We start from the raw sequence: 12,611 nt of genomic DNA, 5'->3' as shown, positions 1-12,611 counted from the left end.
AAACAGCTCCAAAGCATGATGTTGCACCCCCATGCTTCACAGTAGGTATGGTGTTATTTGGATGCAACTCAGCATTCTTTCTCCTCCAAATACGACGAGTTGTGTTTCTACCAAACAGTTCTACTTTGGTTGCATCTGACCATATGACATTCTCCCAATACTCTTCTGAATCATCCAAATGCTCTCTAGCAAACGTTAGAGGGGCCCGGACATGTAATGGCTTAAGCAGGGGGACACGTCTGGCACTGCAGGATCTGAGTCCCTGGCAGCGTAGTGTGTTACTGATGGTAGCCTGTGTAACATTGGTCCCCGCTCTCTCATTCACTAGGTCCCCGCGTGTGGTTCTGGGATTTTTGCTCACCATTCTTGAGATCATTTTGACCCCACGGGGTGAGATCTTGTGTGGAGCCCCAGATCAAGGGAGATTATCAGTGGTCTTGTATGTCTTCCATTTTCTAATTATTGCTCCCACAGTTGATTTCTTCACACCAAGCTGCTTGCCTATTACAGATTCAGTCTTCCCAGCCTGGTGTGGGGCTACAATTTTGTTTCTGGTGTCCTTCAACAGCTCTTTGGTCTTCACCATAGTGGAGTTGGAGTGTGGCTGTTTGAGGTTGCAGACTGGTGTCTTTTATACTGATAACAAGTTCAAACAGGTGCCAGTACTACAGGTAATGAGTTCAGGACAGAGGAGCCCCTTAAAGAAGAAGTTACAGGTCTGTTAGAGCCAGAAATCTTGCTTGTTTGTAATTGACCAAATACTTATTTTACTCCAAAATTTGAAAAAAATTTCTTTCCAAATCAGACAATGTGATTTTCAGGATTTGTTTTCTCATTTTGTCTCTCATAGTTGAGGTCGACCTATGAAGTCAATTACAAGCCTCTCTCATCTTTTTAAGTGGGAGAACTTGCACAATTGGTGGCTGTCTAAATACTTTTTTCCCCCACTGTACATTAGTGCATTAGGAATCGCCAAAACACCAGATTCCTTGTCACTTTGTAGATATTCACATTTTATCCTAGCCGATTTCTTTTTCCATATAAGAGAACGAAACTTGCTATGAATTTTCTGAAAATGGGAATTATGGATCCAAATAGGGGCATTATGCAGAATGTATAAGAGTTGGGGCACCAATATCATTTTTAATAAGTTTCCCTCTTCCTACAGACGATAATGGTAATCTGCACCACACATCTATTTTCTTTTTATACTTTTCCAGAAGAAGATATAGATTCAGTGCAATGTAATCCGGAGTTCTTTTTGTTATATTTATACCAAGGTATTAGAATTTCTCAACCCTTTGTATTCGTGCATGTTCTAATATGCTGGAATTAGGGATATCATCAAATGGTAGAATAACAGATTTATCCCAAATAATGGACAGTTCTGACCATTCACCAAACTCTCCAATAATGTTCAGAATAGGATCAGTAGACTTCTGGATATCACCTACTGTACATATATAACAGTTTGTGTATTATACAATCACTGTATTTTATGTAGTGTGGGCACCCGCTTCTGCAGTGCCACCATGTAACCAATTGCTTGTGAAATAAAGGTTTTTGACCAAACTCATGTTTGGTGTTTCTGCTTTGGGTTTCTGATTATTCCCAAATGTTCTGCCATTCATATCCTAGTATAGATATGTCACCATCTTATTGGTACTAGACAATTGTCTGATACTTTTGATACTTTCCTTTGGTTTAATATATATTATTTGCTCCATTTAATTTTTGTTTTTGTTGTGTTAACCCCTTTACCCCCAAACGTGGTTTGCACGTTAATGACCAGGCCAATTTTTGCAATTTTACAATTCTGACCACTGTCACTTTATGATGTAATAACTTTGGAATGCTTCAACGGATCCCACTGATTCTGAGATTGTTTTTTCGTGACATATAGTACTTCATGATAGTGTTAAAATTTCTTCGATGTTACTTTGTGAAAAAATCTGAAATTTGGCGAAATTTTAATTTTCATTCGGTTAAATCAGAGCGATATGTCACTCAAAATAGTTAATAAATAACATTTCTCACATATCTACTTTACATAGTTCCTAAATAACAATTCCCACATGTCTACTTTACATTAGCACAATTTTTAAACCAAATTTTTTTTTTGTTAAGAAGTTATAAGGGTTAAAAGTTGACCAGCGATTTTTCATTTTTCCAACATAATTTAAAAAAAATTTTTTAGGGACCACATCACATTTGAAGTGACTTTGAGGAGCCTTTATGTCAGAAAATACCCAGAAGTGACACCTTTCAGGTGCTTCACAGGAAGTTTTGGAATGTGGAAGAAAACAATAAACATTTAACTTTTTTTCACAAAAATGTTACTTTAGAAATTATTTTCTTTTATTTTTGCAAGAGTAACAGGAAAAAATGGACCACAAAATTTGTTGTGCAATTTCTCCTGAGCACACCGATACCCCATATGTGGGGGAAAACCACTGTTTGGGCACATGGCAGGGTTCGGAAGGGAAGGAGCGCCATTTGACTTTTTGAATGTAAAATTTGCTTGAATAATTAGCGGACGGCATGTCACATTCTGGGAGCCCCTGATGTGCCTAAACAGTGAAAAAAACCCATAAGTGACATCATTTTGGAAAAAGAACCCCTCAGGAAACTTATCTAGATCTGTGGTGAACATCTTGAACCTCCAGGTGCTTCACAGAAGTTTATAACATTGAGCCGTAAAAATAACATTTTCACATTTTTCACACAAAAATGTTTTTTATCCCCCAATTTTACATTTTCATAAAGGTAACAGGAGAAATTGCACAATACCATTTGTTGTGTAATTTCTCCTGAGTAAGCTGATGCCCCATATGTGGGGCAAAACCATGGATTGAGCGCATGGCTGGGTTCGGATGGGAAGAAGCACCATTTGACTTTCTGAATGTAAAATTTGCTTGAATAATTAGCTGATGCAATGTCGTGTTTGGGGAGCCCCTAATATGCCTAAACAGTGGAAACCGCCCCATTTTGGAAACTAGACTCCTCAATGAACTTATCTAGATGTGTGGTGAGCACCCTGAACCCCTAGGTGCTTCACAGAAGTTTATAACATAGAGCCGTGAAAATAAACAAAACTTTTTCCACAAAAATGATCTTTTAGCTCCAAATTTTTTATTTTCACAAGGGTAAGAGGAGAAAATGGACCTCAAAAACTGTTGTGCAATTTCTTCTGAGTACGCTGATACCCCAAATGTGGGGAAAAACCACTGTTTGGACGCATGGAAGGTTCAGAAAGGAAGGAGCACTGTGTGACTTTATGAATGTAAAATTGGCTGGAATCGAGAGCGGACGCCATGTCGCATTTGGAGAGCTCCTGATGTGCCTAAACAGCGGAAACCCCGCACAAGTGACCCCATTTTGGAAACTAGACCCCTCAGGGATTTTATCAAGGGGTATAGTGAATATTTTGAACCCAGACATGCGACACAGAATTTTGATAACATTAGGTCATCATATTGAATAAGTTGTCATTAGTCTTGAGCACAAGTACTTGCTACTAGAGTTTGCATCGGGTACCTGGGTATGCACCAAGTATTGTGGGTGCGCAAGTGACATGATCGAATCCTCGCCCCGCATGTTTCACGGTTGTTAAACACCCAAATAAAACATGCGGGGATTGCTCATGTATGGCAGGCACCCACGATACTCGGAGCATACCCAAGCACCCGATGCAAACTCAAGTAGCGAGCACTTGCGCTCAACACTAGTCGCTATATCGTCATCATATTTTTCTTTACTTTTGAAAAAATCCCAGCCCTAACAAACCCTAACCTTAAAACAACCCTAATCCTAACTGTAACTCTAATCCTAACCCTAACCCTACCCCGAAGTATCCATTCACTATAAAGAGGCAGCAGAGTTACTCTGGACTCTATCTGGCCTCTGTTTAGCGGTGTCCTTTTTTTCAGAGGTTCACAAAACTGTGGCTAACGGCACTTTTATGCACATCTAATTAAAAGACAGACACCGTGGGATCACAGGCCAGACTGCGTCCACGGTGCCTCCATCTCACTCATTACAGGGAGTCTTCCGCCGGGGGTTCCGTCTCAATCACGTATTTCAGAGATTTACACAGAAACCCCGGTGTAAGGCCTCAGTGCACAATGCAGGATATGTGTGAGCCGAGCCTTACTTCGATCTTTGGGAGGCATAAAGAACAAATCAGCAGCAGGTGAAGAATTGATTTTATTTATTTTTTATGCCGTTCTTCATGATTAGACTACTTTATTCTTTGGGTCGGTGCGATTACAGTGATACCAGATTTATATCGTGTTTTTATGTTTGGCTGCTGTCACACACTAAAATACACTTATTTTTGCAAAGACTAGTTTTTGCATCGCCATATTTTGATGGCTATAATTTTTCCATATTTCGACCGACAAAGTCATGTGAAGGTTTGTTTTTTGCATGACAAGTTGACGTTTTCATTGGTACCATTTTCGGGCACACAACATTGTTTGATTGCTTTCTATTCCAATTTTTGGGAGGCAGCATAAACAAAAACCAACAGCTCAGGAATTGTTTTTTTTTGCACTGTTCCGCATGTAGGGTAACACCACTGAATTTAAATTTTTGGTGATACTGAACTTTTTTTGATATATTAATTATTTCTGTCGTTACAGAGTGTCCAAGTAAAAAATTGTTTGATTAAATCCAAAATGGATCATAACCCCTTAACAACATCTGACGTACTAATACGCGTCTGTGCCCTGGGCTTTAAGAGCCAGACCCGTATTAGTACGTCATGGCGATCGTGCACGCACACAGGCTGTGCGGGCGCGATCGCCGCCGGGTGTCAACTGATTGTCACAGCTGACACCCGATACTATGTGCAGGGAGCGATCCTGCACCGCTCCCAGCACATTAACCCCCGCGATGCTGCGATCGAAGTCGATCGCAGCATTGCGGGGGCAAGGGGAGGTGATCGCAGATACTCACCTCCTCTTCCGGCTTCCAGCGCTGTCTGCAAAGGCTTCCCGGGTGTTGCCATGACGACCCGATGTCGTCATGACAACATCCGGGTCACCAGACAGCAGGAAGATTGTTTGGACATGCGCAGTGCATCTCCAAACAATCATCTCCTTGTCCAACGCTGATAGCCTGCATGGCACAGGGATGGTGCTGCATTCCTGTGCCATGCAGGCGATCAGAGAAAAAAAAGTGAAAGTCCCAGAGTGGGACAGATTAAAAAAGTGTCAGAAAGTGAAAAAAAAAATTGCAAAAATATAAAAAAAAAATAAAAAAAATAATCCACCAAAAATAAAAATATAATGTACCCATCAATAAATATTATTATTAAAAAAAAACAAAAAAAACAATAAAAGTACACATATTTGGTATCTCCGCGTCCAGAACAACCTGACCTATAAAACTGTCCCACTAATTAACCCCTTCAGTGAACACGGTAAAAAAAAAAAAAAAAAAAAACGAAGCAAAAAACAATGCTTTATCACCATACTGCCAAACAAAAAATGGAATAACACGCGATCAAAAAGACAAATATAAATAAAAATGGTACCGCTGAAAACGTCATCTCGTCCCGCAAAAAACAAACCAACATACAGCTCCATCAGCCGAAAAATAAAAAAGTTATAGCTCTCAGAATAAAGCTATGCTAAAAAATTATTTTTTCTATAAAATTGCTTTTATTATGTAAAAGTGCAAAACAGAAAAACAATATAAATGTGGTACCGCTGTAAACGTACTGACCCGAAGAATAAAGCTGCCTTATCAATTTTACCACACGCGGAACAGAATAAAAAAAAAAAAAAATTCCTGAATTGTTGGTTTTTGTTTATTCTGCCTCACAAAAATCGGAATAGAAAGCGATCAAAAAATGTCACGTGCCTGAAAATGGCACCAATAACAACGTCAACTCATCCCGCAAAAAACGAGCCGTCAAATGACTGTCTGCCAAAATCTGGAAAAATTATAGCTCTCAAAATATGGCGATGCAAAAACTAGATTTTACAAAAAATGCGTCTTTTAGTGTGTGACAGCTGTCAGTCATAAAAACCCCATATGATTCTGGTATTGCTGTAATCACACCGACCCGAAGAATAAAGTCGTCTAATCATTTATACCGCACGAGGAACGGCGTCAAAAATAAACTCTTGGGTTAGGATTGGGCTAGGGTTAGGGCTGGGTTTGGGGTTAGGGTTGTGCTAGGGTTAGGGTTGTGCTAGGGTTAGGGTTGTGCTACGGTTAGGGTTGTGCTACGGTTTGGGTTGTGCTATGGTTAGGGCTGGGGTTGGGGTTGTGATGGGGTTGGGATTTTTTTCAAAAGTAAGAAAAAAAGATGACGATATGGCAACCAGTGTTGAGCGCAAGTTGCTTGAGTTTGCATCGGTGCTCTGGTATGCATTGAGTATCGTGGGTATTTGAGTGACATGCTCGAGTCTCTGCCCCATATGCTTCGCGGCCAAAAAAACTTTACGGGGATTGCCTGCCATGCACGAGTGATCCCCGCATGTTTTTTTTGGGGTGTCTAATAACCGTGAAACATGCGGAGCAGGGACTCGAGCATGTCACTCGAGCACACGCTGTACATGGTGCATACCTGAGTACCCGATGCAAACTCAAGTAGCGAGCACTTGCGCTCAAGACTAATGACAACTTATTCAATATGATGACCTAATGTAAACAAATTCTGTGTCGTACCTCTGGGTTCAAAATGTTCACTATACACCTTAATAAAATCCTTGAGGGATATAGTTTCCAAAATGGGGTCACTTGTGGGGGAGCTCCACTGTTTAGGCACATCACGGGCTCTCCAAACGCGACATGTTGTCCGCTAACAAATTGAATGGAAAATCGGCTCAAATTGTTAGCGGACGCCATGTTGCATTTGGAGAGTCCCTGTGTGCCCAAACATTGGAGCTCCCCCACAAGTGACCCCATTTTGGAAACTAGACCCCCCCAACGCATCTATCTAGATGCATAGTGAGCACTTGGAACCCCCAGGTGTTTCACAAATTGATTCATAAAAATGAAAAAGTGTTTTTTTTTTCACTTTTTCATTTTTACGAATCAATTTGTGAAGCACCTGGGGGTTCCAAGTGCTCACTATGCATCTAGATAGGTGCCTTGGGGTGTCCAGTTTCCAAAATTGGGTCACTTGTGGGGGAGCTCCAATGTTTGGGCACACAGGGGCTCTCCAAACGTGACATGGTGTCCGCTAACAAATTGAATGGAAAATCGGCTCACATTGTTAGCGGACGCCATGTTGCGTTTGGAGAGCTACTGTGTGCCAAAACATTAAAGCTCCCCCACAAGTGACCCCATTTTGGAAACTAGACCCCCCAAGGCATCTATCTAGATGCATAGTGAGCACTTGGAACTCCCAGGTGCTTCACAAATTGATTCATAAAAATGAAAAAGTGTTTTTTTTTTCACTTTTTCATTTTTACGAATCAATTTATGAAGCACCTGGGGGTTCCAAGTGCTCACTATGCATCTAGATAGGTGCCTTGGGGGGTCTAGTTTCCAAAATGGGGTCACTTGTGGGGGAGCTCCAATGTTTGGGCACACAGGGGCTCTCCAAACGCAACATGATGTCCGCTAACAATTTGAGCCGACAATTTGTTAGCGGATACCATGTTGCATTTGGAGAGTCCCTGTGTGCCCAAACATTGGAGCTCCCCCACAAGTGACCCCATTTTGGAAACTAGACCCCCCAAGGCACCTATCTAGATGCATAATGAGCACTTGGAACCCCGAGGTGTTTCACAAATTGATTCATAAATATGAAAAAGTGTTTTTTTTTCACTTTTTCATTTTTACGAATCAATTTGTGAAGCACCTGGGGGTTCCAAGTGCTCACTATGCATCTAGATAGGTGCCTTGGGGTGTCCAGTTTCCAAAATAGGGTCACTTTTGGGGGAGCTCCAATGTTTGGGCACACAGGAGCTCTCCAAACGTGACATGGTGTCCGCTAACAAATTGAATGGAAAATCGGCTCAAATTGTTAGCGGACGCCATGTTGCGTTTGGAGAGCTACTGTGTGCCCAAACATTAAAGCTCCCCCACAAGTGACCCCATTTTGGAAACTAGACCCACAAGGCACCTATCTAGATGCATAGTGAGCACTTGGAACCCCCAGGTGCTTCACAAATTGATTCATAAAAATGAAAAAGTGGTTTTTTTTTTCACTTTTTCATTTTTACGAATCAATTTGTGAAGCACCTGGGGGTTCCAAGTGCTCACTATGCATCTAGATAGGTGCCTTGGGGGGTCTAGTTTCCAAAATGGGGTCACTTGTGGGGGAGCTCCAATGTTTGGGCACACAGGGGCTCTCCAAACGCAACATGATGTCCGCTAACAATTTGAGCCGACAATTTGTTAGCGGATACCATGTTGCATTTGGAGAGTCCCTGTGTGCCCAAACATTGGAGCTCCCCCACAAGTGACCCCATTTTGGAAATTAGACCCCCCAAGGCACCTATCTAGATGCATAATGAGCACTTGGAACCCCCAGGTGTTTCACAAATTGATTCATAAATATGAAAAAGTGTTTTTTTTTCACTTTTTCATTTTTACGAATCAATTTGTGAAGCACCTGGGGGTTCCAAGTGCTCACTATGCATCTAGATAGGTGCCTTGGGGTGTCCAGTTTCCAAAATGGGGTCACTTGTGGGGGAGCTCCAATGTTTGGGCACACAGGGGCTCTCCAAACGTGACATGGTGTCCGCTAACAAATTGAATGGAAAATCGGCTCAAATTGTTAGCGGACGCCATGTTGCGTTTGGAGAGCTACTGTGTGCCCAAACATTAAAGCTCCCCCACAAGTGACCCCATTTTGGAAACTAGACCCACAAGGCACCTATCTAGATGCATAGTGAGCACTTGGAACCCCCAGGTGCTTCACAAATTGATTCATAAAAATGAAAAAGTGTTTTTTTTTTTCACTTTTTCATTTTTACGAATCAATTTGTGAAGCACCTGGGGGTTCCAAGTGCTCACTATGCATCTAGATAGGTGCCTTGGGGGTCTAGTTTCCAAAATGGGGTCACTTGTGGGGGAGCTCCAATGTTTGGGCACACAGGGGCTCTCCAAACACAACATGGCGTCCGCTAATTATTCAAGAAAATTTTACAATCAAAAAGTCAAATGGCGCTCCTTCCCTTCCGAGCCCTGCTGTGCACCCAAACAGTGTTTTTTCCCCACATATTGGGTATCTGTGTGCCCAGGGGAAATTGCACAACAAATTTTGTGGTCCATTTTTTCTTGTTACCCCTGTAAAAATAAAAAAAATTGGGTCTAAAGTAACATTTTTGTGAAAAAAGTTAAATGTTCATTTTTTTCTTCCACATTCAAAAAATTCCTGTGAAGCACCTGAAGGGTTAATAAACTTCTTGAATGTGGTTTTGAGCACCTTGAGGGGTGCAGTTTTTAGAATGGTGTCACTTTTGGGTATTTTCTGTCATAAAGACCTCTCAAAGTGACTTCAAATGTGATGTGGTCCCTAAAAAAATGGTTTTGTAAATTTTGTTGGAAAAATGAGAAATCGCTGGTCAACTTTTAACCCTTATAGCTTCCTAACAAAAAAAAAATTTGGTTCCAAAATTGTGCTGATGTAAAGTAGACATGTGGGAAATGTTATTTATTAACTCTTTTGTGTGACATATCTCTCTGATTTAAGGGCATAAAAATTAAAATTTTGAAAATTGCAAAATTTTCAAAATTTTCGCCAAATTTCCGTTTTTTTCACAAATAAACGCAAGTGATATCAAAGAAATTTTACCACAATCATGAAGTACAATATGTCACGAAAAAACATTCTCAGGATCAGGGGGATCCGTTGAAGCGTTCCAGAGTAATTACCTCATAAAGTGACAGTGGTCAGAATTGTAAAAATTGGCCTGGTCATTAACATGCAAACCACCCTCGGGGCTTAAGGGGCTAAAGCCAGAGAACTGGTCTGGCAATCTAAGGCTATAGAAATTTTTTAAAAAGGTAGTACATGTGGTTTTAGTGACACCTCCACTTCAAATAAAGAAACTATACGTCAATACAAAAATCTATTATTCAAGAAAACCAAACTTTGGTGGACCAAAACTTCACTTGAGATCTAGATCAAAAAATAATTCCTAGGAGTCTGAGAATCCAGCTTTTTCCCACTTTTGAACTTGAAGATGAAACCCTTGTTAGTAAATGGATCACAGTAGCAACTACATGTTCCATTTTGTTCATTAAGATCAAAGTGGACAAAAATACCTCTCTATTGGTGGAAATGGATAATGAGATTGAAAAAATAGAAAAAGTCATGCATAAAGATATGTCAACTAAGAATCTTGAAAAATGCCTAAAAGATACTGAGAAGGACTTGGAAAAATGGGAACATAATATAAGTCAAGGCAAATTGAAAAAATTCGCCAGAGATCAGGCGGATTATGAATCCAATAAAGTATACAGATGGCAATTCAAGAAATTGAATAGAAAAACATCCTTGACGCGAAGTATATCCTCAAATTCGCTGTCCTCAGCAGCAGAAAGCACATCATCCAATAGGGACCAGGATGGACCGGATGGTGCCAGTTATAGTGGTCAGAAAACGAGATTTTTTGATAAGAAAAAGAAATTTGGAGCACCTACCTAGGAGGAGGTAGAAACCAAAGGAATGATAAACTTAAGGTGATTAATCTCTTGACCTATATTCTCACAGAGGCACAAATAAATGTGTTAGAAAAATGATTAACCTTTTCTCCGTCTCAACCCTTAGACCCATTTCTAGCAATCAAAGATGTTCATTTCTTCGCCAGAAAACTTATATTGAAAAAACTTCATCATAAAACCAATAATGAAGAAATTTTTACCACTAAAGAAGAAATTGAGGCTTTACAGATCTTGGAATCACTAGCAGAAGAAAACACGACTATTGCAGCAGAGGTAAGTACTTTCCCCATACAACTTTTCAATAAATCCAAAAAATTTTCGGCTCTAAATTTATGTCCAGCAGTAGACATTTTCACCAAACTTGTATCAGCAGAAATTAGGCAACTTAACACTAAAAATACTTTCTCAAATTTGAGCAATGCAGACAGAACAGCATTAAAAGAAATGCAAGATTGGAGAGATGTTGTATTTAAGGGGGCAGATAAAGGTGGTAACTTAGTTATCTGGCCCAATACTGTGCATGAAAAACAGGCATATAAATTGTTGAATGATACCAACTGTTACAGGAAATTACCAGCTGAACCTATGTCGGCCTTTCAGATGGAATTGATCAACATTCTAGAGAGATCTTACCAAGAAGGAATGATCCCTAAAAAAATGGCCGATGTGATCAAAGAACTAAATCCCAGATTGCCAACTCTATATCTAATTCCGAAAATTCAGAAGGATCCAATGGATCCCCCTGGAAAACCCATTGTAGCGGGCAGTGGAGGCCTTTGTGATCTAATTGGGCAAACCATTGATTATTTTTAAAACCTCTGGTAACCACTTTACCGTCTTATATTAAAGACACCACAGCGGCTTTACGGAGATTAGACAACATGCATCTGACTGAGAACTTGATTATGGTAACAGCAGATATTGAATCTCTGTATACCTCCATTAGGCATACCGACGGGCTAACTGCAGTTACTTGGTTTCTGAGAGGGAGTAACATTGAATCTGACATGGCGGAACTAATCTTGATTCTCATTGATTTCGTTTTAACCCATAAATGTTTCATTTTTAATAATAAAGTGCATTTAAGACTGCAAGGAATAGCTACGGGGGCCACATGTGCCCCTTCATATGTGAACTTATTTTTAGGGGCATGGGAGCGAGAGATTTTTTTGGACGACTTGATACCGTGAATAGAAAATATACATCACTGGATGCGTTTTATTGACGATGTGTGGTTTATTTGGGAAGGGTCATTGTCCACCCTGAATGAAGTAATGTCCAGACTCAACAAAAACAAATTTAAATTTAAAACTTTACTTTTAAAACAGGTCGAGATGTGGAGTTTCTGGACATCAAAATCCACACTGAATCAGATGGAAATTTGTCAACGGAAGATTACAGAAAGAGTACTGCTACAAATTCATTACTTCGTGCCAGTTCATTTCATCCTAGTTCTACCATTAGGGGAATCCCAGTAGGCCAGTTTTTACGGATTAAAAGAATTTGTTCTGAAGAGAAAGCCTTTAAGGAAAAATCAAGACATCTACGATGTAGATTCCAGGCGAGAGGTTAAAGTCGGAGAAAAATTAACCAAGGCTATTTAAGAGCTAAGAAAATCTCTAGAAACTAACTTTTGTACCAAAATCAGAAAGTTAAGGATAGTGACATGGACAAAAACCAGGTACGATTGATTGCTAACTATAGTAAGAAATGGTTTGAATTTGTAGTAATTATTATAGGGAAAATATATATTCTTGTACTGTGTTAGCCAGTAGATAGAAAAATATTTAGATTTGAGAGTCCTCAGTGGTTGATACCTTTTAATGGCTAACTGAAAAGATGGTAACAAATTGCAAGCTTTCGAGACTACTCAGGTCTCTTCATCAGGCATAGTATACCACAAAATCTGAAGAGTCACATATCTTTACGCAATATTTTGTATAAATATGTGACTCTTCAGATTTTGTGGTATACTA

General features: G+C 40.0%; 1 protein-coding gene across 1 annotated transcript in view; it reads left to right on the top strand.

Annotated features, from left to right (window-relative positions):
* The window catches only part of LOC141191659 (uncharacterized), a 38,211-nt gene extending 25,809 nt beyond the window's left edge, over positions 1–12,402 (top strand). The window contains exons 7-8 of the mRNA XM_073661605.1: positions 10,742–10,908; positions 11,964–12,402. Of these exons, the coding sequence (XP_073517706.1) occupies positions 10,742–10,908; positions 11,964–12,113 (317 nt within the window). The 3' untranslated portion in view covers positions 12,114–12,402. The remainder of the gene's footprint in view (positions 1–10,741; positions 10,909–11,963) is intronic.
* Positions 12,403–12,611: the final 209 nt, after the last annotated feature.

This window comes from Phyllobates terribilis, unplaced genomic scaffold (assembly GCF_046119375.1).
Source record: "Phyllobates terribilis strain yellow unplaced genomic scaffold, ASM4611937v1 Scaffold_49__1_contigs__length_9717188, whole genome shotgun sequence".
NCBI classification, from domain to species: domain Eukaryota; kingdom Metazoa; phylum Chordata; class Amphibia; order Anura; family Dendrobatidae; genus Phyllobates; species Phyllobates terribilis.
Note: the sequence above shows the minus strand (reverse complement) of the source record. Positions and strands in the feature narration are given on the sequence as shown.